A 26284-nucleotide genomic window follows, 5' to 3' on the forward strand; every position below is an offset into this window, starting at 1 on the left:
CTCTTGAGTCCTTGTGGCTTCTGCTGAGCGCAGTGACGATGCCTCATGCTCTCAGACTCTGTAGCGATGCCCTCACACCTGCTAACAGAGACTTGTAACAGCAGCTACATATGGAGATCTGCCAAGGTGTACCTTCCACAGCACACAGCTTGCCGCCTTCTGCCACCCCACAAACCCTGGACGCGACTCTGGTTTTGCTTTGGTTTCTTACACCTTGCAATTTTTGTGATTTATAGCTACAACACCCCACTATTATTGGTGATACGCCAACTTGCCAGCTGAGGCCCAACGTAAAGGATCTCATTCAAGGACCAAGCTCCAGCTGAAAACTGGCAGCAGCATACGTCACAAATAACGTACCATTTCTATTCGCCAGGCAAAGTAACTTCTACCATGTCCTAAAGACACTTCCAAGGCACAACGTGACCGAACGGACGTAAATAATTCGAGCCGGCCTGTTTCGGGAAAACGCCCTGCGCAGGGGGGCGGTGGGAGGACGGGCTGCGGCGGGGTCCGGCGCGGCCTGCGCTCGGCCTCGCCCCGGGCCCGGCGGGGGTCAGGCCCCGCCGCGGGTCGCTGCCGGAGCCGGTTGTTGCCGCGTCGGGGGGATCGTTGTGCCGGTGCGCGGAGCCTGCGAGGCCTCGCGGGCCTCCCGACGCCGCCGCCTGCCCCGGCCACCGTGGGGTGCGGGGGCTGCGGGGAAGCGCCCGGCCTTCCAGGAACCGGGGGCGTCGAGGGGGCGCGGCGGCGTCAGCGGTGACGCCGCGGGCAGGACCCCTCGCCATTGGTGGGCAGCGAAGGGTGTACCCGGAGGGCGGCTCGCGGTTGGCTGCCGCCCTGGGCGTCGGCGCTGCGCTGGACGTGGACCGCAGCAGGGAGCCGGGCCGTGCTTCCCCCGCCGCCCCGCTCGCCCCGAGGTAGGTACGGCGCTGTCCGCCGCCCTGGTGCGGCCCAGCCCCGCGCTGTCCCCGGCGGCGAGCGCGGCCTGGTGCCCCCCGCCCGGGCGGCGCCGTTGGCAAGGCGGCCGCTCCGCCCCGGCCTCCGGCTGCCACCCGCTCGCTCCCGCTCCCTGCACTTCTTTCTCCCCCGGCTCGCCCGCGCCTCCCTGCCTTTCTTAACGGGTTTTTGGTTTTGTTTTTCCCCTTCCGCGCTGGAGGGGCCCTGTGAGACCCCCAGCCGGCGGTGCGGGGCGGGGGGCGAAGCACCCGGGCAGCGCCGGGCGCTTTGGTGTAGCGGGGTCTGCGGTAGTGAAGGGGAGACACAAGTCGCCCCTCGAAGCGTATTGAACTCGCTCTGGAAATAGCATCGACCTCAAATTGTGGGCTGTAGTCAAGTGCTTTGCTGGTTTTTGGGTTTTGGTTTTTGGTTGTTGGTTTTTGTTTTTTTTTTTCCTTTTCCTTTTGCTGTGTTGCTCGGCGCTATTTAAGGCTCCGTGAAACCCAAAGTTGGGTGGCACTGCCACCCCATAGCGTGGGGTGAGGGAGAAGCAGCCAGGGAGGGTTCACCGGCTGTAAAGTTACTTTCACATTTGCGACGGGATCTCAGTATCTCTGCGGCGAAGCCTGAGCACACACAGGGAGGCAGGGGTGCGAGCTCCGGGCCTGGCGGAGGTCACACCGAGTGTTTGTTTGCCGTAAGCACGGGGCAGCTCGCTCCCTCTTGAGAGTGGTGGTTTTTTCTTCTTGTAGGACTCCTCTGTGTGAGAGGAATTGGCTTCACTGCAGGCTTGGGTTTGAGGTGCACAGTGCACCGATGTGAACTGCTCTCATCGTTAAGTTTTAGGGTGCAGTGATAGTGACATGGTGTGACAAGACTTCCTCTGTTTTTGAGAGATACCGACATGCTTTTCGAGGATCCTCTTAGCAAGCTGAAGAGCAGTGTCATAAAACAGCTCCAACTTCCATACAGTAACTTCTGCTGATGACAAATCTAGCCATGGTCGGAAGACCACACTTGGAGCTAATGTAGAAGACAGTATGCTTCTGTTCATGCCTTCCTTCATGTGCTAGTTTTTCTGTCTAAGCAGCCTGGAGTCAAACAGGACCTCTTAAGGGTTTAGGCGTACAGAAATTTTACAAGGTTGAGGCATGAGAACAAACAGGATATTCCAAGTGATTCAGATGCAGAGATTCATGTTGTTATCAGTTAAAATTGCTTTGCAAACAAAGTTCACGTCTTTGAAGCCTCTTATGTCTTTTAGTCGCATAAGTATCTGAAGTTCTTAGGCACCTAGATATTTGGTGCTGGAAGCCCTTGCCGTTGATGGGAGAGCCAAGCAGTGGCATATATGCTTCACTGGGAGTGAAAAGGAGGAGAGAAAATAAAAGGATAATCCTCTGCCATGGGAATCTGTCCTAATGAAGCTTTTCCACTTTGTGTAAAATTTTGTTTAGAAAGAAAACTTGTCACTCCTGGCCACGCATATGCTGACCACTAAGCAATAGTAGTTAATAATAGTTAAAAATAGTTAAGGTCTTGTCCTTATCTTCCATTTTCAGCTTGCGTAATAATTAGTTATGTAGAAATACTTAGCTTTGGTCTTTCATACTGGGCTTTCTCTTTTAATCAGCTGCTTGCATTACAGCCTGTGTTCTGATTGCTTTCTATGTGTTGCTTCTCACTGTTCTTGATGCAAGCTTTGATAAGGGCTTGGTCTTTGCATGTTTATGCTGGCAAATGAATTTAATTGGTATCTTTAAGTTTCCAGCATTCTTCTTAAGCCATGTAATTAAAAACTGGGTGCATTGAACATATTAAAAGCCTTCCTTTACAGTAGTACAAACAGTTTGTTTCTTTAATGACACCCCACCAAACTGAGATGCAACAAAGTACACAGAAAGTAAATTAACGTCTCACGAAAGTAGGATATAACTAGAGTATAAAGTATCTGGTTTGTGTTTTACAGCAGATGTTAAAGGAGACCAGAACTTTTGCACAAACAATGTTTGAAGCATACATATACATGTATTATTTTACTGCTTTGTCTTTGCTGCCATCAGGCTTTACCATGCTCCGAGCCTTTAGTCACACAAATGGTAGGTGTGCGTTCCATCGCGCTAAGCGTTGGCATCATCGAAAGCCTGTGCTGGCAATCAGGAGAGAAGATGTTAATGCATGGGAAAGAAGAGCACCTCTAGCACCAAAGCATGTCAAGGAATTGACACAGATGGGGTACAAGGTCTTGGTGCAGCCATCAAACCGGAGAGCCATCCATGAGAAGGTAAGGTTCCGTTCTGAGTTTATCTAAAAGCAAAACCACAGTTCAGTTATTAGCCATAGTACAGGAAAAATAATATTTACAGGATATACATGAGAAAACACATTATTAATTTTTTTTTTTTTTGTTAAATGAGGAGTCATTGTGTCCTAGTGGAGAGTAAAAGGAGTAGTTTGTTTAGCATTTTAATGTCATGCTAGCACACCAATGGGTTTTTGGAGTTGTTTTTATTGATTTTTTGCTCTTTCATCTGTCTCAGAAGAAGTTCTCGATGCTCTTGAAGTAGAAACTTGGGAATTCATTTAACGTTGGTGGTAGTGTCGTCTGTGTGTGTGGAGGCAACAATCCAAAGAAATAAGCATATTTAAAAAAAAAAAAGAGGAGGGACAAATCTGGCGAATCCCATTCCTGCTTCAATCCTATTCCTCATGTAAAATGAGGAGAAGGCTTTTTTTTTCTCTAAGGCTGTGAGCTTCGGGACTTTTCAATTCTTGCAGCAGCAGTAATACTCTGCTCTAAGGTATCTGAGCCAACAGATAAAAATTGAAACGTAAGTAGAGAATTAGTGATCTTGCACATACCACCTTTTAATTAAGGCACAGTGCTGGTTTTCACCAAAGCACAGATCACATTAGGTACACAACTATGATACTGAAAGCTGGAATTTTAAAATGCTTTTAAGATAAGGGAGAAGAAAAATAAATTTTGATATGGCAAAACATTATTTTAGAAGTTACTCTTCAGGTTGGGCTTAGTCTTATACAATTTTATAAAATTACATGAATCGGTCTTCAGATTAATTTGTCACAGTCCTTTAAACTTATTTCCAAATATTTCAACACATTAGAAAGGACTGTTCATTATTGTACTACTATGAGATATACTTTAAGTGTAGTAAAAGATTCTTTTTGTAGTCTGTGAATTTAAGATGAAGGATTTTACTAACACACGATTATGTTTGGCCTTGCACAACAGGGTGTTACCATGGCAATTCAGTTTGATGTTTGATACCCCTTTTTGACAAAGAGGTTTATGAACTCATTGCAGTAACTTGTTTCTGGTTTGTAGAATTATCTATTTATCCTCTATTCTAGTTGCTTATGTGCTGAGATCTGAATATGAAAAAAAAACATTTGATTTTTCTCTTTCATAGGATTACGTCAAAGCAGGTGGCATTATTCAAGAAGATATTTTCGAGGCGTCTCTGATAGTAGGTGTGAAAAGACCTCCAGAGGACAAGTTAATTCCTAAAAAGAACTATGCCTTCTTCTCTCACACTATTAAAGCCCAAGAGGCAAATATGCCCCTTTTGGATGAGATTCTGAGACAGGTAATTGGGTCATAGCAAAGACAATTGGCTCTTAGCATGGGGTGGAAACTGAATTTAAGGCTGAAGTGTGATCGAAAGCTTACCGTGGAGCGTGGTTACTTTCAACATGCCTGTTTGTAGATGGTTAGTGAGAACTGTTTTCAGTGTCCTTTCTGGGAGCTGCGTATTTCTTGCTCAGAGGATCTCGTGCTTGCAGTGCTACTGTGTTTATGTGTGGAAGGACGACGACTTGTGAGAATGGTATGCTCAAGAGAGGTTCATGCTGTGTGAGCACAAAGGCTTGCTGGAATTTTGTTGAGCCAGAGTGCATACTGGTTGTTACAGGGCGTGGCAGCCAGTTCACTCAGAAACAGCAGCCTCTTGGCAGAGAGTGTGAATGGGTCTGCAGCAGCTAGAGTGGCACATTGGGGAGCTCTGTGCCAAGAGTGCACAGGCAGCACAGAGACTCTTTAAAACGAGAATTCAATGCAACCTTTAGGTTTTTCTTTTTATACTTAAATCTTGTTATGAACTATTTGCCTTTCTTATGTATGCCCATCAGACTCTATCACAAAGGATGACAAAGGCATATGAAAAGGTAGTTCCTAGGAGAGCAACGTGCCACTGACTGCAGCCACTGAAAGTTTTAATACTCAGTTTGCTATGTATTTTCAGGAAATTCGACTGTTTGACTATGAAAAAATGGTTGATCATAAAGGAATGCGAGTTGTGGCCTTTGGAAAGTGGGCTGGTGTAGCAGGTATAGTGCATAAAGTAAAGGCAGGCTTGCAACAAGTAACTTCTTGTAATACTTCTGGTTGCCTACGTTTCCTGAAAGTTGAGGCTTGCAATGCGTTTTTAACTGTGTTTTTAACTCTTGCCTTTAAGAGCTTTTTTCCATTCTGTTTTGTGCTCCCTACTTTTGATGTGATTACATGTCAAATAGTCCTGTGGATTCCTAGCACGTCTCCTATTTTATATTGTCTTGAGTCCTGTTTGTCTGTTCAACTAATCTGAGGCAGACTAAATATCAAGAGATCAACTGAACAGGCTTTTGAAAGAAATGGCTGCTGTCAGTCCTGCGAGTTTGAACAACATCTGTTTGTCACTTTGTTATCCATTCACACTGATTTTTGTGAGGCATGGTTCTCATTCTTTTCTACTGAACTTCAACTGCATTTCTTGAGAAGACTCTCCTTATTATCTCCTTCTTTGGAGTCTGGTGGTGTGGATGCATCTCATAAAAGGATATCTGAGTATTAAATAATGTTGCAATGCATAATGTGGGCCAAGAGCAGGTTTAAGGTCATGGCCTGCTATTGAATTTCTTCTTCCCTCATTTTAGGCAGACTTTATTTAGAAGTATTAATATTAAAACACAGGAAAAAATATCCAGGATGATTTTAGGCTTCAGTCAGTCTCTGCAGTTTCTAACTGTGCATATTCATAATTAACACTAATGGTTTGATTTTTCTTTTGTGTTTTTAACAACAGGAATGATCAACATTCTGCATGGATTGGGATTACGATTTTTAGCCCTGGGACATCACACTCCCTTCATGGTAAGAGTATATGTGGATGTATTGTTCTTCAGCAAAATGACATTCGAGCATCTGCTAATTAACTGTATTTGATTATGGAAAATGTCTTGATGGTTCTGTGCCTTTGTTTTCAGCATATTGGGATGGCACACAACTACAGGAGTAGCAGTCAGGCTGTGCAGGCTGTAAGGGATGCCGGATATGAAATTTCACTGGGATTGATGCCAAAGTCAGTTGGGCCCTTAACATTTGTGTTTACAGGCACTGGTAATGTTTCTAAGGTAAGAATTCCGTCTTCAAGATGAAACGCTATCTTACTTTTAATAGAACTTCTTGGCATTTGATACATATCAGGTTAAATGGGTTGATGAGTTAATTTTGTTTGCTTAGACTTCAGGCTTTGCTTTGCCAGTAAGAATTTTTAAGTACCGGAAACTAACGATGAGACTATGCCTGACAAGGCTGACCATGCTAACTTCTTACCATGAAAATTGGGTTAAGTCTTACTGCTCCTCTCTCTTTTCCTGCTTGCATGATTTTTGTCTCCCTGTCTCCCCTCTGTAGACTCTGGGCTCACAAGGTATGTTGAATCACTCCATTTAAAGTACAGGAGAAAGAATTATTTTTCCTAATGCTTGCTGACTTTTTATATCTGTTTTTATAGCATTGCTTTGGCTTGCAAATGCTGGACGCTAGAGCTGTTTTCTATGATGCAGCGAAAAGGCTTACGCCTGGTTTTGGCAACAAAGATCAGTTAACTAGGCTCCAGCTATAAAGTGAAATCACTGCCTATGTCAATATATGCTTTCTGGACAAAATTATAGCATGTCTGAAAGGCCTGTATTCTATGATCACAGCTTCTTGGGAAAGTAATCCTGAAGTTCTTTGCCTTTTGAACAGTCTGGTTAGTGAGGAGTAGCTTCAGAAGACTTCCCTAAAGAGAAACTGTTCCTTAAGAGTGGCAACAAAACCGTCTATTGTGGCCAAGTTGAGGCCTCCCAGCTCTGCCGCTAGAAATATAAAACAGACCTCGGGCTGTGGGTCGTACTACAGGCACGTTGCAGTAAAGGGGTATGATGTAAATTCCTTGTACATAGACCCCAGGCAGCTTTGTTTTGGATAAGCGGCAGTATGTGTGAAACAGTTTGTACATCTCTGAAGATGTTCTCTGGCAGGACTGTCAAGTTGTGCATGGTGTTTTTATATTTGTTTTCCCACACCAAATGAGCAGTGTTACACTACCTTTATATTCTCTGCTCATTCTGAATCCTACTTCATTATTTACAGGGTGCTCAAGAAATGTTCAGTGCTCTTCCATGTGAGTTTGTGGAACCACATGAGTTAAAGGAAGTTTCCAGATCTGGAGGTACGCTGTGACAATAAAGTGATTTAGAACACTAGAACCCTTTTTGTCTAAGTATAACCAAGTATAACAGCTAACTTATTTTCTTTTTTTTTTTTTACCTCAGACCTCAGAAAAGTCTATGGGACAGTGTTAAGTCGTCACCATCATCTTGTAAGAAAACGTGATGGACTATACGATCCAGTAGACTATGATAAACATCCAGAACTTTACACTTCTCGTTTTAACACTGATGTGAGCATCTCTTCTGTTCTTTTGCAAAGGTTTTTCCATGGAGTGTTGGTAGTTGCTACACCTTTGCATGTGCATTGATTGAGAGAGCATTTGTTTAAAACAGTAGACTAAATGCTTTCAGCTTCTTAAAGTACTGGATGAGAACATCAGACATCTGTAACTTTCTTTGCAGATTGCACCCTATACAACTTGTTTAATTAATGGGATATACTGGGAACAAAAGACTCCTCGCTTGTTAAGTCGACAGGATGCTCAGAAGCTGCTGGTGCCAGTTAAATCTACTGGTGGTGCAACGGAGGGCTGTCCTGAGTTACCACACAAGTAAGACACCTCAGTTCACTCGTAACAATTCTGCAGCACCATGATTAAGTCGTAATGTTAGGCAGTTTCACCACACTATCTACCAAATGATTCTGTTTCTTACATTGTTCCTTTTGTATGCCCCATTAGATTTTACTTTCGTTTTTCTGTGCTTTGCAGTCTTGTTTTCACAGTTCAGAGTTTTTGAAAGCATCACAGTACAAATGATTGACACATATTGGCTGTCTTTCCGCTAAAGTAGTTCTGGAATTGATCCTTGTGCAGAATCCAATACAAACAGCATGACATCTGGGAAATGTACCTACTGCACCATTATTGCTGGAAGTTTCTATGCCTGAGCAGTTTGGTTAAGTTCTTCCTGCCCTGTCATTTGGCTTGTACAAGTTCAATAACTGTTCCTTAACACCTCTGATTTCTGCAGCAGGTAGTGGGAATGCTTCACAACCCTGAATAGCTTTAAGGATGGAATGTGGGGTGCAAATCCAGGGTTAGTCTCCTTTCAGTGTGGTTAGGAGCCAGCCTTTTCTAATAGCCCTGTGTAATAGTCCTCTGGGAGACTGGCCTGGGAATGGATTTGGGGAGGATATACTTGGCAGTGTATCCTGGTGAGGAAGCAGGCCTTTGTCTCTTCTCTGCCCATTCTTGACACCTTTCTTTCTCTCACTTGACAAATAAAGAATTTAAGTGTTAACCTTGAGTGGAGCCAGAGGTTGTGAGTTAGGCTAATGAGTGCTCCACCTGTGCCAGCTGTCTGTGGACTGAAAGGACGCAGCCACCTCTTTCGGTTTCCCTTTACCGTGATGAAGTTATTCTAGTATAGGGCTGCCCAGTGATAACTCAGGGGAACTTGTCGATGGATAATGAATCAGAGGTGTTGGAAGTACATGGAGTACAGAGAAGAAGGGATGGATGAGTAGATTCTCCTGGTCTTTGCGTGAAATATGGATCCTCTTGATGTGAGTGGAAATCTTATGACTGCAGCAGGGCCAGATTTCCATTATGTTTCTGGAGGTCATTTTTTGTGTTGTGTTGACTTCTAAATTGGTTAAGGTGAATGAAACTGCAAGTCTGATAGATCTTCTCACATTTCTTTTCTTTCCTATTCGTTTGTGATCTCTCATACTTATATTCCTTAGTAATTTGAGTAACACTCTATTCCTTTCTATTTTATATTTAATTGCTTTAGACTTCTGGCGATATGTGACATTTCAGCAGACACTGGAGGATCTATAGAATTTATGACGGAGTGTACAACAATTGACAGTCCATTTTGTATGTATGATGCTGACCAGCATATTATTCATGACAGGTGGGAGAGCCTTTAGTTCTTACTGCTTTCCTCAGTAATTTGTACAGTCAAACATTATATTGAAAAATCATGCATTTAAAACACTTCTGAAAGAAGTAGTATAGAAGAGCTATGTTCTCTCTTTCAGTGTTGAAGGCTCTGGGATTCTGATGTGTTCCATTGACAATCTGCCAGCACAGCTTCCTATAGAATCAACAGAGTACTTCGGCGATTTGCTTTTCCCATATATTGAAGAGATGGTAAGGTCTTACATGTTCAACAAGAAGGTAAAAGACTCAAAGACTCAGACTTTGGTCTGCTTGTTTGTTGCTTTTCTGGTCTCCTGTATACATTCAAACTGAATCTGCTGTAGAACATAACTGACTTTGTACTTAAAGAAAAAAAAAAAGCATTCTAAGTCTTGAGGTAATGCTTTCAAAAAGCAACACGTGTACGAGACATTAGTGACCTGGATGTCTTGGGGATTTGTCTAGAACACTTTCTGTAGGCAGGAAGGAGGCTCTGGCAGGTAGTTCACTGCTCCTGGACCCTGCAGCAGATGTCTAAGTCTGATTTTCTTGGAGCATTCAACAATCATACGCAATCAGACTGCTGTTAGAATTCCTGTATTTTCATAAAAATCAAATGACATTGATCAGTGCCAGAAGAATTTCAGATCTACAAGGTATTGGTATTGTTGCATGCATTTAAATGTTGCTTAACATCTTGATGTTTTACTCTGAAGAAATTTATGGGAAATAAAATGACCTGATTTGAAATAACTTATCTCCATAGCTGTTATCAGAAGGCTCAGAACCTCTTGAAAGCCAGAATTACTCACCTGTTGTTCGAAATGTAAGTTTTGCAATTTGTCACTCTGCTTGTCTTCCTCTGCTTTAAAACATACAGGTACAAGTAACCCTGAAAATTTGTTTTGTGTATTTGTAGGCAGTGATTGCATCCAATGGCTCACTGACAGCTAAGTATGAATATATCCAGAAATTGAGGGAGAGCAGGTAATGTCTAGCTTCTTAAAGTTTGTTTGGTTCAAGATTGGAAAAAAACCCCAACAAACCACTTGTCTGCATTCTATCTCCCCTTTTGCATTTATTTACTCTTGTGTTTTGGTGGAATACTGCTGTATTGCACTGTGTCTAATTGTCTCCTAGCTTGATGATTTCCTTCTTTCTTCATGCACATTGCCTAAGTCATTAACGTGTTTTTAGCAGCTTACATTGAAGTTGAGAAAGTGGCCATTTTTCTCTTTCTTACATTATGGAGATTGTTTTACCAGAGGCAGAAAACAGCCACATACCAGTATTATTCTGTTACTCCTTGCCCTTTTAAAATGGGTATGACATACAGTCCTTTGAAAGGAATGGCTGAAAGGAAATGCCTCTCTAATATACCTTGAATCTAGTTTCCTCTGGTATGGCTCAAGTGCTGTGCTTTATAGCATTGTTCAGGGACTGGGTGTATTCAGGAGCTTCTGTGAGACTCTCAGACTTTTTATTATATTCCTTTAGCTACAGCTTTAGCTACCACTTCATCCATACCCTATCTTAGTAGTTATCTGCCAGTAGTAACATGAAAGAAGTAGTATTGAGTGGATTAAGCTAAAAAAAGTATAAATAACCTGGATATCTCTTCCCCTTGCTCCCTGTTATTCACAAACATTTATAGTTTATCTATGAAAAATGTTAATTTGACAATAAGTGGGCACCTCTGGCTTCATGTTTATGGTCAATGCTACCTGCACTGTACATCGTACGATGTTGAAACTAGTCTGACCACAAGCGCTGCATGCCCTATCTACTAAAAGCATAGTGTGTTTACTTTTGCATGCCAAACTTTTCAAATTTCCTTCGGGAATTTGAGGAGTTCTGGTTATGAACTTATGCATGATGGACTGTTTTCATGTTATTTAGGTATTGCTCTGTCAGGCTGCAACACCATCCTTCATTATTGTGGCTGTTTTTCAACTGAAAAAAACACAACTGAAAATTGACTTACAGATGCCATTTGGAACCCCCAAAACATCTGTACCAAACATTATTTAGTAGAGATATGATTAGCCCTGTTCTAAGGACAATAGCTTTAAGCAAAGTGGAGATGAGCTTGTCAGCTAGAGGTCAGGGTTCTTTCTGTGGCACAATCCACAATGCAGTAATGGCTGCATAAACTCTCAGTAGATAAAGGGGAAATTGAAGAACTTATTTATATGCTTCTGAAGTTTCCCATTAGTCTGTATTTTCAGAGGTCCTACCTATTTATTGAAATTTGTTTTCAGGATATGGGATAAGAAAAGCCAAACCTCAATCTCCATTAATTACATTAAACAATAGGGCAATAAACAGCTTCTTCTTTTTCAAAAATAAAAACTGCATTAAGTTTTTTTTTTTTAATTTGCTAAATAGTTTTTATCTGCATAGTGATGATACTTCAGACAAACAGTTTTACAATCCGAATTTTACAACTTAATGCAAGTTTAAGCTAAAAGGAAAAGTAATTATAAACAACCAAAATGTGTTTTCCTGCTATAATTTATACATTTATGAGAGCATATTTAAACAACTACTTAACTAGGTTAGTCTAGTCAGCAAAAAGAAGTGCAAAATCTGATGTGAATACATTTTTGTATTGTATTTCAGTATATTTCAATGTATGTATTGAAAATTTTATATCGAAAGTTAACAGGAGAGCTACTTGTTATATTTATTTAGGAGAGTTGTAGAAGCTTGGTTGAAACACCCTGTAATGGTTTTGAAAGCTGATTTCATGTCTGCAAACAGGATTTCTTAATTGAACATTAACTTTTATTTGACTTTTATTGACTGTCATGTTCCTATGATGGACTAATAAGAACCTAGAATAACTTACCTGAAATACACTTTCACTGGCATGGTTTTGTGTACTTTAACAGTTACCTGTGATGCAAAGGGAGCAAGGCAGAGCCTGGAATCCCTTTCTGACAGCCCAACATGACGAAGGCAGCCTCATGGTCCTCAAGTGATCAGATTACAGTCACTTGGCCACTGGGAAAAAAGTAATGACAACTGAGGAGAAAAACTGTTGAACAGCCAGTAGCAATTGGAGAAACAGTGGAGATGTTGATGGATTTCATCATGTTTATATTAGAGGGAAATAACTAGAAGTTATGCAGCGGAAGAATGGAAGACACTAGACAGTGATTGCCCAGTCTTGGGTGAGGTAGCTGGGAACTTGGCTCTTGGTCTGAATAGAGCTCTTGGTTTGTAGACCTACTAAAACATACTTACTGTGTTAGCTTTAGCAGCTTACAGTTTCCTTCTTCTGTGTGATTTTAAAATTTGCCTGTAAAACCTCCTAGGGAATATGCTCAGTCACTGAAGATGGGTAATAAGAAGAGGGTTTTGTTGCTTGGATCTGGCTATGTTTCTGGCCCTGTACTTGAATATCTCAGTAGAGATTCTGACGTTGACATCACAGTTGGTATGTAAGACTTTGCTTGTTTTTCATTGAAAAATTATGTGGTATTGAACCTTTCTCACAAGTAATACATTGATCTGGTTCTCAGAACAGGTAAAGAAAATCTTTGCTATTATGCACAGCAGAAAAGGATTTTTTAGCTTTCTGAGCATTTTAAGCTTATATAATTGATTTGAAAATGACAGCCACATGAAAAGTTTACTGTTCACATGTGTAACCTAAAGGAAAATTAGAAGTATTTTTCCTTCTATCACACTTTGGGCTGGGGATTGGTTTTGTAGCTAGCCAGTCATGTTTGTTGATGCTTGGCTGTGTTTTCAGCCTCACACAACAAGAAGATGATGTCGTTTTTATAGACATCTGTATGAGTGAAGCCTCTATTGTTATAACCAGTACTGTGATGGTAAACCTTCAGACCCTGACTTTCCCACTAGCCGCACATGCTTGTTTATTCCTCTGTTTTGATTTTATCTATGGCATATTTCAGGCTAGGCATCTCAAAACCATTTTTCTGTACCCTCGATGTTGACTTTACCCTGATTCTGTGATTTTGGATTTAAAACCCAGGCTGTGTTGCCTGAAAGATGCTGTGCTGGGAGGTGATTTCCTTTAAAACTTACTGTTGTATTTCTGTTGATTTTTGTTGTTGTTGCTTTGGCTTGTTTTTTTTTCCCCTCATGCTGCTTTCATACTCAGCTGCTTTTGCTACCCTTTGATAACTATAGTACTTTTAACCCCTGGGAAAATATTTACTAGGAAGAAGAGGGGAACTCAGAGGAAGCTGCACCCTTGTTATTAGCACTGCCTGATGCAGTGAACAGGGAGGGATTACAGCAATGTGCAGTATCCATCCCCTCATCAGTGCAGAGGCTGCATCTAGTCCCTGCAGTACAGAAGCAGTAAGAGAAACCAGGTGAACTGGAAGATCTGTTTTGCCAAGCACTGTGCAAACTTAGTAAGTGCCTCTTACCTGGGTAGCTTAAAAACATGCTGTTTCTACAGCGCGCACACACACACACACGCATACACACACACAAGCTCAGAAGGAAAGAGACGCAGAGATATTACTTGTCTGTTATTTGGCAGCAGGCAGGTAGGTGAAGAAGACATAAAGTACGTATCGCAGTGCCACATTTGGTTCCCTGCTGTTAGGCTACACCACTTTAAATCCAAATGACAGAAATCTTAACTGGGAAACCTTCATCTAATCAACATTTTTTGTTTCGAATTTGTAGATTATTTTACCTAGCTCTTTTCTTTCAGCACAAGTTGACGAGTATGGTACAGAGAATCATCTTCAGGCAACATTTGTTTCCAGTTGACTTTGGAAAGGTCATAAGGAAGTAAGGCCCTAAGTTAGAGGCACAGATACTTTTAATTCTCCATAAGCCTGTGCCCCACCTGCTGCCTTCATTGCGTACTCCTTTCTCCTGGCTGTGTTCCCATTGCTGTCATTGTCCTGGCAGCATGGTGAGCTGGCACAAGAAACCAATTCACTTTCAGTCAGATGTGGCAAATACTGGTTGCTTTTTCAGTTCTGCTTTCCTTACAATGTTAAGTGCTGATGGCAGTAGGAGCAAGAAAACAGGAAGGAACCAGTGGAGGCAGGCAGAGACTCCTCACTTTTAGTGATAACATTAGTGTATGCAGAATTGGTAGGATTAAGCCACAGGTAAATATTGAAACTAGTCTGATTGAATCTGGTGGGCCCTTTAGTAATATTTGGCCTCACCAAAAACGTAATATTTTTATCTTTGTTATGTTAAAAATGATTAATGATGTGAATTGGTTTTATTTTAAGCTATTAAGCTCTTCTTGGCTATAAATAGGAATTCTGTTAAAATGTACTGAAACAGAGTTTTGAAAGACGTCTTTTTTAATCAGATTTACCTATAAATATACTGGCTACATGGAATGAGGGATGGGGTAAGCTTTTCTCTTAGCTATGTTGAACTTGCATGTTCATCAAGACCTTAAAACCAAGTGTAGACTGAAAAAGAAAACCAAATTTTCCTCTTTGGGCTTTTTCCCTTCCTAGACTTCTAGTCAGCTTCTTGTTTTTCAGTGAAGTAGTCTGTGCATTTGCAGAAATAGCTGCTACCATCAATAACTGATTGAATACTTCACCTCTGCATTTATTTCGCCAGGTCAGAGAAGTGACCATTTTTAAAATAAGGAGAAAATATGTAGTGCATAGTGACCTAAGATACTTTAGGCCTCAAGATAAATTGTCACACTAATTGAAAATGGTTGCTTTTTCAGCAGGGTAATACTAATCCAAAGTCAGTTTGCTTTTAAAATACATTGGGCATACAATTTTTTTTTTGTTGCAATCTTCCCTCAAGAGTCACTGCAACACAGTTCATTAAATTGGGAAACACCAGGCATGCCTTTTCTGTATTTCCGTGTGAAGGTTAAAGCAAGAACAAAACCTCTCCCTGTTTCAATGCTGTTTGATTATTCTGTTTCACATGAGATTATAAACCTGCAGGGAAAGGCACTTTTTGGGGTAGGCAATCACTTTTTATTTTTTCCCCTAGCTTTCTGGTTATGCAGTGCTTCTCCAGCAAATTGATGAGCTCATGAATGTTGATGGTGTTTAGTACACCTAGGACCCTGATGCGAGTTTCTGGCATTCTAGTTTACTCCTACACCTTGTTCTGCGAGGCAGACCACTGGATGACTCATTTAAGCAAGGGTTAGTAGACCGAAGGGATGATGTCCTCCGCAAATCAAAGAATGAACATCAAGTCTGTTTTGTGATTCTCCAGCAAATAAATAAGGAGAAGAAAAGTTGCTACTTGGTTTCATAGTACTGTATCAGGGATGTTGTTGAGTTCCTGCTTGTTACTCCTACCTTGGTTCTCTTCCTCTCCTGTTTAAAGTTTTTCTTTTGTCTGATCCTTTTGACTCCCTACCTTCAAAACTTTTTCCACCAAAAAACCAAACTGATCTGCCTGAGTGGACTAGTTGTACTTTTGACTGGGCATAGTAAAGCTGTTATATTTTTCTGCTGGTCATCTTTATTTTATTTTTCCCAGACTGTGCATGGTGGGATTATTTTTTCTAGTTCAGATGAGGTGCCTTCTCCTATATCAATAGAAGTGTTTACTACCGCTCTTGCCACTTTCTTCTGATCTTTCTCTAAGACTTTGCTCGAGCCTGAACAGAAGCATCCAAGCATCTCTCTTGTGTGACTGTTATTTGCATTATTCAGCCTCAAACTCTTTAATTGATGTGCTTCTAGATCCAAGGTAATAGTACATTTCTAAGGATTCCAAAAGAATCTAGTTTTGTCCCTCCATCAATGGTTTGGTCATTTTTTCTTTGAAAATTTTGCAATGTTTTTTTTTCAGTGTGTTTCAACACTTTCCAAAGAGTGGCAGGTGTTCATCTGACATATCAAAGACTGAACCTCCTGTATGTATGTTTTTCAAAACTTAGAATATGCCTTCCTACAGGTTCCTATGAGGAGTCAAAGTTAAAGACATGGGAGTATGCTTTTGGAGTGGATCACAACTCTGCCTAGCCTATCATAAAAGTGTTGGGGTTTTGCAGCTGGTTAATGACATTTTTGTGACATGATTCTGGATAAGAAACATTCAGCAGACTTTTTTTCCCTCTCTCCAAAAAACACTTAGGTGTGAGTGTGTGCTTCTTTCTATGTAGTTTATTGGTTTTCCCACCCATGTGGGTGCTCAGTTACCTGGCAAATGTAGACAGTGTTTTTGTAGAAAACCATGCTGGGAGGACTTGTGCATGTGATGCAAATGAGCCAGTGGGTTCTAGGGTGTCCTACTGCACAAAGATGGGCTTAACAGTCCTTTATCTCATGTTCTAGACCTACTTCTTCATAGACTAAGAAAGAAGGGAGATGATTTCTAGTTTTGCATAAATAATTTGTGTTGATCTAGTCTGCAGATAGGAAAAATGGGGTTAAAACTTTTGTTAATTTTAAGTACACCCACAAAGCTGCGAATTGGTTACAAGTCTGTTCTTGTTACACGATTTAGCAATGAGTGGTTCTCTACTTCTGAGAGTAAGTATTCTTTGTAGATTCTTGTTCTTGAGTTATAGCTGCTGTGGCTTGACACTGGCAATTGATAATAAAATTTCTACGTTAGGGGAAGTAAGATGTAGGGGAAGTAAGATGCTTTACGCCTGCTTTCCCTTCAGCTGTTAGTAAAGGAAGATATCCGCACAACTGCTTCTCTTTGGGAAGAAGGAGGTGTATGTAAAGCACAATTATATGTGGGAGTGCTTTGGACTTGCCTTCATCTTTTGGTAACAGTTTATGTGTTTTACTTTTAAAACAGTATCTGTCATGAAGGAACAACTTGAACAACTGACGAAAAAATACAGCAACATTATTTCAGTCCATATGGATGTCATTAAGCAAGAGGAAAAGCTGTCCTCTTTGGTGAAGAATCATGACCTTGTGATCAGGTCAGAATTCTGTGTAAAACATAATAGGGTCAACCCTAAATCACACTGCTTCTTTATCCTAGTTCAATGACTTCAATCAACATTTTTTTTTCATGCCCAAGAACTGGTGTCATATTTGTGTATCTAAATAGTTGTAACTGGCCACTGCCTTCTCACGTAGCAGGGCATCAGGACTTTCAAAGGGGCTTTGACTGCTGCATCTTTTTAAAAGTGTTCATTAATTATGTGGGCAGCCTTCTCAGTGTGAGGGGCCAGCTACGTCCACCAGTGTATGTGTTCCTGGGATCACATTTGCATATTTGCAAGAGGAGGCAAAATTCTGACATCTGGGTCATTTCTCGTGAATATTCCATTGAGAAAGATCTCTTTCCAAGTATTGAAAAAGGGAAGGAAATTACTTCATAGTCCTTGCCATTTTGTCCCTTTTGCAACAGATGTCATGAGTGTTGCTTCCTTTCCACATAGAGCATGCTTTTCACAAAGTACTTCAGCAAGATCATTGTAATGCAAGCTTTCTCAAGGATGGTTTTACGCTTTTGCATCTTTAAACCTCCAGCATGCCTGTTTAGAAGGTGGCCTTGAAAAGAGGTCAGTGGTTTATTTTTTACAGAGAAAAGTGTGACAAAAGATGCTGTCTAAAGAATGACTCCCCTCTTGCCCTGCACCCTTTTCTGAGCACGTACAACAATGCTCTTCTGGTAGGGTAGCATTTCACTTACGTAGATATGAAACTCCTCAGGGCAAGGCAAGTATGGCTCCTGTATTTACTTGAGCTCCTTTGCAGGCATATAAAAACTCTTTTTAAATGTCTTTCCAGTGACAGCATAAGTAACTGGTTGGATTCTGATGTTACATAATTCTCCTTCATTTTTAGTTTGCTGCCTTATTCAGCACATCCTTTGGTTGCTAAGAAATGCATTGACCACAAAGTGAACTTGGTAACAGCCAGCTACTTAACACCAGCTATGAAAGAACTCCAGGAGAGGTAGGTATGAAAGTAGCATCTCCCTGATGTTGCTTCCTTCTTTAGTACGTTAGGTGAATATGTTGCAGTCTGTTACGCCTTCAATGCTTATTGTGAATGTTCTGCATTCTTTCTCCTTCCTTTTTTATGTCAGAGGACTAAGTACCCTATTTCTTATTAATGTGGCTTCTCCTCTCCCCTCAGACCTGTTAGGATCTTTGAGCTGGGCTGATATTCAAACTGGGCAGCTGGGCTGTCCTGTTCTACCAGTGACAGCAAGCTTGTTTGTCATCCTTCTCATTCCCCTAATAAAAACTCATTCTTGGCTCATTTTATCTACAGGAATATCCTCCTTCTTGCCACCTTCTTTTGGACAGGCCTACTGTATTAATCTCAAATTGGTGACAGTTCTAACTGTTCTAATGTTTCTGTTGTCCTGCTTATTGTATGATTGTAAGTTGTTTTGAGCATGGAGCTTCATCTGAGTGCTCCTCTCAGTCATGCTACTGGAAACTCTGAAGTGAATTTAAGTGAGCGAGATGAGAATTGTACATGCTGTGTCTCTAGAAAGGGAACACAGAGACAGCTAGACAGGTAGAGAAGAAGTTTTGCAGACAATGAGGGAGGTTTAGGGGTCTCTCCTCCCCTTCTTTCTGTGATGCCAAGAGGTCATATCATGCTCTCAAAAAAAAAAAAGACACTTCACATTTGTCAAAACACAAAATTATTTTGAAAATCAAATAAATCACCTGTGTAGTGATAAGTGAGCTGCTCTGGGAGTGTGTGCAAATGTTAAAAAAAGAAAACCCAATGTTTGTAATTTGGGAAAGGCCTTTTAATCTCTCTCCCCTGGAGCTGCTGTTTAGGGTAATTATGACTAGCCCTGTGCTGTCCTCTGCGTTACTACCTTCCTGCATTGTAGCGCTGTCCAGGAGAATGTAGCATATGGAGTCGCTGGTAGGAATTTCTTTTTCTGCCAGACCCTAGATGTTGCAGTAAAGTAAGAGAAACTAAGGATACAATGACTCTCAGACAATTGTCACTGTTCAGGCTTTAACATCTTCACATCTTCCACAAGCTGCAGACAGGGGCCAGAATTCACTGTGTTGGGGAAAGTTCACTGAGCCTTTGTTAGACAGATTTCCTGAATAAAAGGCCAGTAATAGTGAATCCTCTGACAGCTCTGCATTTCTGTTATTTTTAGTGTAGAAGCTGCCGGTATTACAGTTATCAGCGAAATGGGTTTGGATCCTGGTCTTGACCATATGTTGGCGATGGAATGTATTGACAAGGCAAAAGAAGTTGGTGCTACGGTAAGATTGGCAGGTAGTGCATAGTTCTGCCATGGTTTTATTAGTAAAGTTGTTCCTTTAACACCAGCCAGTTTTGGGGCATGTCACTGATCTGTAAAGGGTGCTGGACACCTGACTTTTTTGATACTTGGAATTTGGTGCCAGCTAATCCAGTTGGTGAGATCATCAACTAAGATGACTTTACCTCAGTGTATGGTTTGGTTTCCTCTCCTTTACGAGCAGTGCCTGCAGTGTGACAGTTTGATATTGTTGCTCAATGAAATTCTTTTGGTTCCCCTGTCCACTGTAGATCTGATTTGACTCATTTGGGGCATAATGTCAACAGAAAGGTTAAGAACTAATGAGGATTCTGCAGAGTAGCTCAGTTCTGTTTGCATCCTGGTCTGTCTTCTCTTCATTGTTTCTTTCCTGTGAATAAATTTGACAGGTTGTATCCTACACTTCTTTCTGCGGTGGCCTACCAGCTCCAGAGCACTCTGACAATCCCCTGAGATACAAGTTCAGCTGGAGCCCACAAGGAGTGTTGCTGAATACAGTTCAGTCTGCTACGTATTTAAAAAATGGAGAGGTGAAGTAATCCTAACATTTCCATTTAAAGCCAGACAAAGAAGGTGGAAATGGGCAAAGGAGGGAATTGGGATTTGTAAGGTGCTGCGTTTACTTCCAAGCCAGTGACAGTCAGCTGCCTAAGCAAGTTGCATATGTCACTTAACCTTGTGTTTGATGGTGTCTGGCTGCTGCCAGCTTAATTCTTACTTACTATGTAGAATGTGATTGCAAAGAAGGAATGTGTTCTAATGACTGAAGCACTGGATTGAGGTTGGTGTTCTGGGTTCATCTTCCATCCCTGTTGTGTGTTGCTTTTGCCACTTAATTGCCCTGTCTTTGGCTCTGTGAATCGAAGGTGAGAGTGCATCCTTCTACTTGCTTTTCTGTCTAGTAATTGTAAACCAAATAACCTCATTTTGAAACCATAGGAGCAGCCTCACAGTCACAAGCCCTGGTCCTCACGGGGGACTTCAACCACCCTGACATCTGTTGGAGAGACAACACGGCTGGGCACAGGCAGTCCAGGAGGTTCCTGGAATGCGTGGACGATAACTTCCTCCTGCAGGCGATAGAGGAGCCAACAAGGAGGGGTGCCACAGTAGACGTTGTGCTTACCAACAGGGAGGGACTGGTGGGGGATGTGAAACTAAAGGACAGCCTTGGCTGCAGTGACCACAACATGGTGCAGTTCAAGATCCACGGGGCAGCAAGAAAACTACATGGCAAGCTCTCTGCCCTGGACTTCAAGAGGGCAGACTTTGGCCTCTTCAGGGACCTGATGGGCCAAGTGCCATGGGAGGTGGCCCTGGAGGGAAGAGGGGCCCAGGAAAGTTGGTCCACATTCAAGGAGCACCTCCTCCAAGCTCATCAGAGGTGCATCCCGATGAAGAACAAGTCGGGCAAAAAGGCCAGGAGGCCCGCGTGGATGAGCAAGGAGCTCCTCGATCAACTGAAAGTGAAAAAGAAAGCCTATAGAGGGTGGAAGCGGAGACAGGTAGCCTGGGAGGATTACCAAGAGGCTGTGCGAGTGGCCAGGGATCAGGTAAGGAAGGCCAAAGCCCTGACGCAATTGAATCTGGCCAGGGATATAAAAAGCAACAAGAAAAGCTTCTACAGGTACGTAGGGGACAAAAGAAAGTCCAAGGAGAATGTAGGCCCCCTCCGGAAGGAAACCGGTGTCCTGGTTACCTGGGACATGGAGAAGGCTGAGGTACTCAATGACTTTTTTGCCTCAGTCTTCACCAATAAGGGCTCTTGTCTCACCACCCAAGCTGTGGAAGGCACAAGCAGGGACTGTGAGGATGAAGAACCGCGCACTGTACTCGAAGAGCAGGTTCGGGATCATTTGAGGAACTTGAAGGTGCACAAGTCCATGGGACCTGATGAGATCCATCCACGGGTCCTGAGGGAACTGGCGGATGAAGTTGCCAGGCTGCTGGCCATTGTATTTGAGAAGTTGTGGTGGTCTGGTGAGGTCCCCGATGACTGCAAGAGAGGGAACATAACCCCCCCATTTTTAAAAAGGGGAACAAGGAGGACCTGGGCAACTACAGGCCGGTCAGCCTCACCTCTGTGCCTGGCAAGGTCATGGAGCAGATTCTCCTGGAAACCATGCTAAGGCACATGGAGAGCAAGGAGGTGGTTGGTGACAGCCAACATGGCTTCACCAAGGGCAGATCGTGCCTGACCAATTTGGTGGCCTTCTATGACAGGGTGACAGCATCAGTGGACGAGGGACGAGCAACTGACATCATCTACCTGGACTTGTGCAAAGCTTTTGACACTGTCTTGCACGACATCCTTCTCTCTAAACTAGAGAGGCATGGCTTTGATGGACAGACCACTTGGTGGATAAGGAGTTGGCTGGATGGCTGAACTCAGAGAGTGGTGGTCAACGGCTCGATGTCCAAGTGGAGACCAGTCATGAGTGGTGTCCCTCAGGGGTCCGTGTTGGGCCCGGCCCTGTTCAACATCTTTGTCGGCGACATGGACAGTGGGATAGAGTGCACCCTCAGCAAGTTCGCCGATGACACCAAGTGGTGTGGTGCCGTCGACACGCTGGAAGGGAAGGATGCCATCCAGAGGGACCTTGACAGGCTGGAGAGGTGGGCCCGTGCCAACCTCATGAAGTTCAACCAGGCCAAGTGCAAGGTCCTGCCCCTGGGTCGTGGCAATCCCAGGCACAAATACAGGCTGGGCGGGGAATGGATTGAGAGCAGCCCTGAGGAGAAGGACTTGGGAGTGCTGGTGGAAGAGAAGCTCAACATGAGCAGGCAATGCGCCCTTGCGGCCCAGAAGGCCAACCGCATCCTGGGCTGCATCAGGAGAAGCATGGCCAGCAGGTCGAGGGAGGTGATTCTCCCCCTCTACTCTGCCCTGGTGAGACCCGACCTGGAGTACTGTGTCCAGTTCTGGAGCACCCACCATAAGAAGGACATGAAGCAGTTGGAGAAGGTCCAGAGGAGGGCCACAAAGATGATAAAAGGGCTGGAGCACCTCTCTTATGAGGACAGGCTGAGAGAGTTGGGGCTGTTCAGCCTGGAGAAGAGGAGGCTCAGAGGAGACCTTATAGCGGTCTTCCAGTACCTCAAGGGGGCCTACAAGAAAGATGGGGAGAGGCTGTTCAGTAGGGCCTGTTGTGATAGGACGAGGGGTAATGGTTTTAAAATAGAGGGAGGTAGATTTAGATTGGATATTAGGAAAAATTTTTTTACGATGCGAGTTGTAGAACACTGGAACAGGTTGCCCAGAGAGGTGGTGGATGTCCCAACCCTGGAAACGTTCAAGGCCAGGTTGGATGAGGCTCTGAGCAACCTGATCTAGTTGGGGATGTCCCTGCTCCTTGCAGGGGGGTTGGACTAGATGACCTTTGAAGGTCCCTTCCAACTCTAGCCATTCTATGATTCTATGATTCTGTACTCATGCATTGTATAGCAGAACTCTTGATTTCTTTTTCTTTTGGTGCAACCTGTAATGCCAGTAACCCACTGGGTGGATTTTGTGGAAGTGTACAGTGCTTTCTGATGTGTTTTATATAAGCTCCGTTTTGCTGTTTCTGCAGGAGTCGTTAGAGTAGAGTTACCCTAGCAAATGTCACTGCATCTGCTTTATGGAAAGATTGTAACTGATTTGTGCAAAGCTACTGCAAGCCATTATCACATTTCTGCTTTCCAGTCCTATCTGTTTGATCACTCCCACTTGCTCAGAGTAGTTACTGAGCAGGAGCTCTTCAAATGTCAAGGAGACTGCCTTGTATAACCACTGTAAAGTTTAGCTGATTATCTAAACTTTTTGATCTGCAAAACTGCGAAGTCTTTTGAGATGTTTTATCATGACATTTTGGTGCTCTGTTGTTCTTACTGCAGTAAGAAAGGAGAAATTCAGGGATTGTACATTGGATCATTATTTAAAAAGCAACAACACATAGTTACAAGTTTCAGATGAAAGGATCTCTTGGAGAATGTGAAAATGCTTCTTATTTAATGCTGACCTGGTTCACCCGTTGCTAGGAAAAATTAGATCATGCATATGAATGATTCATTATGAGAGCACTATGCGAGCTTGTCAATAAATTGTACAATTTTCCTCCTTGCCACTAAATTCTTAGCTGACTTTGTTGTGCAGGATTCTTCCACACTAGTGTCTTCCCTGACAAGCACAGTAAGGTCTTTCGGTATTGCTGCAGACTTCATAGCTTTAGTCTTTCTTCTAGAAGGAAACCTTGCTCCTTTGCTCAGAAGTCACAAAATGAGTTTGTATTGATGCTGCATAGCAGATAATGTGCATTAGCTGCTTGAAGGAAGCAGGGTTCAAGGCTTTGATTTGGAGGGATAATAGACCTAGTCAACCTTATTTTGCTTTCCTTCAGCGATGTGTTCTCTTTGTGCTTTGTAGCTGCAAGTAAAGATACACACGGGCAGCAATTTTATATCAGTGTGATAGCCTCTGGTTTATTTTAATCTTAAAAAAGAAACAAACTCTCATCCTTCTCTTTATATTTACCTTCTCCTCCCCCATAAAAAAAAAAAGATAATTAAAAAATTTACCAAAAAGCAGGGAGCCTATGAGCAGAATGTCCCTTCACAGTGATATAGTTTGGGGAGGTGCTCCAAAATTACACTGATGTAAGTGAAGTGGGAACCTGCGACCTTACTGTAAATGCAGCAGGAATTAACTGTGTGTGAAAAGGATGTGGCTTGTTTCAGCCCTTTGATTAGTAGTGGCTGACATTGTGCGTGCTCCTCCATCACAGGATGTGCTTAAATGGCTTGTGCAACTGCTTTACTTAGATTGGGCCTTTGTTTGCACCAGAAACACTAAGCATGTTGCTCCTGTTTGGAGCACACTTCAGCTTTTCTGTTGTAAAATAAATTAAATAACACTGCATCGAAATAATATTGTTGTTCTTTCACAAAATTTAGATTATCAATATTCCAGCTGGCGGAGCATTACTTGATTCTGTTACTCCGATGGATTTTTTCCCAGGATTAAATCTTGAAGGTTTTCCTAACAGAGACAGTACAAAATATGCTGAGCCGTATGGTATTCAGACAGCTCACACTTTGTTGAGAGGCACCTTAAGATACAAAGTAAGTTGTTATTGTTATTATTAATTATTGTTTTCTTCAAGAGATTAATGTTGTCATTTCAAGAAAACTAAAAAACTGACTTTTAAATACATATAGCTCTATACTTGCTATTTATGAGCTCTCCACTATCCCAATTGAGAGATAACTCAAAGCCCTTTTCTCTCTTTTTTTTTTTTTCACTGTAGCTTTACTTGATTTATTTAACAGGTGTTTGTTGCAAGCCAGAAAATAGTTTTACTTGTTTTAGGCAGGTGGTTGGTTGCATAGTCTGTATCTGTGTTCCTTTTTTTTCTCTGGCTTTGGACTAGGGTTGTGTGGAAGAGCTCGGCACACCTCTACCTGTGGTATGCCAGAGCATAGCGCTGAGCGGGGCAGAAGTTAATGTTGGGCCTTTGCACACACTGCTCTGTCACAGAGCAGAGAGCGATCCGTTCAGTGTGGGTGCTAGCATCTCCTCAGGGTGCCGTTTATAGATTAAGTTCAGAGAGCTAATGGAGTCAGTCTGAAGAGGGGTGTGCAGAAGGATCTCACTGCAAGGCTGGCTGAGCTAATAACCTAGTGCTGGTGGAGGTGGCTCCTAATTATAAATAGCCCTCTTTGAGGGTGCTTTACTTCCACCATTCTGCTTTTTTACAGGGTTTCTAGTCAGTTGCATCTAAGTCTTTTCAGGTATCCAGCAGCTGTGTGGATACAAACAAAAATGAGCAGAAACCAGTTGAGACTTCTTTTATCGTGCAGTCTTTGCAGTTCCTTTTAAATACCATGCCAGTGCTGACCTAGTTGTCTCTCTGGTATTCCTGAAGGAAAGATATAAACACACAGGTTTCTTATTTTTAAAATCGATTTATCTGATGTCCATACGACCGTACTGGTGTAAAACTGGGGTGAGCCAAGTTCAGCGTCGGACTCTCTCTTTTCTGTAGTTTGTTTATGGGCCAGCTGGCTGATACAACCCCATCTGTAACGACATGCTGGAGTTTGAACTACTGCTGGCCAGCTGAGCCCTCTGATCGCATGAACCAATGCTACTTGCCGTGGACGCATTGATGGCAGGATAATAATAAGTCATTAAAGAGGGTATCGAAAAAATAGAGGGAGGGGTGGAGAGGAGGTGGGGAAGGTACCACTCTGTAGCAGCAACTCCACTGGCATCATGTTATTGTGGCTGTCTTCCCTTGGGAATAATGCTTAACACTGCCGTGGTTGTGTCCACCGCTACGTTCAAATCAAGGAGAAGTAGTCACCTCAGTTCCAAGTGATTATTATTTTTAACCATGTTATTCTTTTGTTTTAGGGATACTCCAAAACTATGGGAGGCTTTGTAAAACTGGGATTAGTTAATGCAGATCCTTATCCTTTGCTGAGCTCAGCCACACCACCTCTAACCTGGGTGAGTTACTCTGATTACTCTGCTTTTTTTTCTCTGTTTTATTAATGTTTTTCTTATTGTTAGGCTTGAGTGTGCTTAACAAGGGGAATCTTGTATTGCATCCTGGTCTTCTCTACTTTTTATTCCTGGAAATTAGGAAGATTTTCTTCATCAGAAATATAATACAGTGCTGGAGCAGGTTCCCCAGAGAACTCTGGAGTCTCTGACACTGGAGACTTTCAGGACTCAGGTGGACTTGAGTGCTGGTGGTACTCCTGCTCCAAGTAGGGCGTGGGGCTAGAGGACCCTCAGG

At 42.6% G+C, this 26284-nt stretch overlaps 1 protein-coding gene across 2 annotated transcripts in view; it reads left to right on the top strand.

The window, feature by feature from the left end:
* Nucleotides 1-844: 844 nt before the first annotated feature.
* AASS (aminoadipate-semialdehyde synthase) overlaps nucleotides 845-26284 on the top strand; it is a 32090-nt gene continuing 6650 nt past the window's right edge. The window contains exons 1-20 of one of the 2 annotated variants that reach the window (XM_086747268.1): nucleotides 845-917; nucleotides 3000-3220; nucleotides 4371-4547; nucleotides 5202-5286; nucleotides 6021-6088; nucleotides 6202-6348; nucleotides 7355-7433; nucleotides 7537-7664; nucleotides 7837-7985; nucleotides 9172-9294; nucleotides 9422-9533; nucleotides 10069-10128; nucleotides 10222-10289; nucleotides 12623-12744; nucleotides 17058-17187; nucleotides 18062-18172; nucleotides 19356-19464; nucleotides 19892-20032; nucleotides 24435-24602; nucleotides 25897-25992. In XM_086747268.1, coding sequence (XP_086603394.1) covers nucleotides 3008-3220; nucleotides 4371-4547; nucleotides 5202-5286; nucleotides 6021-6088; nucleotides 6202-6348; nucleotides 7355-7433; nucleotides 7537-7664; nucleotides 7837-7985; nucleotides 9172-9294; nucleotides 9422-9533; nucleotides 10069-10128; nucleotides 10222-10289; nucleotides 12623-12744; nucleotides 17058-17187; nucleotides 18062-18172; nucleotides 19356-19464; nucleotides 19892-20032; nucleotides 24435-24602; nucleotides 25897-25992 — 2286 coding nt within the window. In that variant the 5' untranslated portion in view covers nucleotides 845-917; nucleotides 3000-3007. Of the gene's footprint in view, nucleotides 918-2908; nucleotides 3221-4370; nucleotides 4548-5201; nucleotides 5287-6020; nucleotides 6089-6201; nucleotides 6349-7354; nucleotides 7434-7536; nucleotides 7665-7836; nucleotides 7986-9171; nucleotides 9295-9421; nucleotides 9534-10068; nucleotides 10129-10221; nucleotides 10290-12622; nucleotides 12745-17057; nucleotides 17188-18061; nucleotides 18173-19355; nucleotides 19465-19891; nucleotides 20033-24434; nucleotides 24603-25896; nucleotides 25993-26284 lie in introns of those variants that run through there. The other variant, XM_086747262.1, reaches the window with a different exon arrangement.

Source organism: Chlamydotis macqueenii, chromosome 1, assembly GCF_036417535.1.
Source record: "Chlamydotis macqueenii isolate bChlMac1 chromosome 1, bChlMac1.mat, whole genome shotgun sequence".
In the NCBI taxonomy this organism is placed as follows: Eukaryota; Metazoa; Chordata; class Aves; order Otidiformes; family Otididae; genus Chlamydotis; species Chlamydotis macqueenii.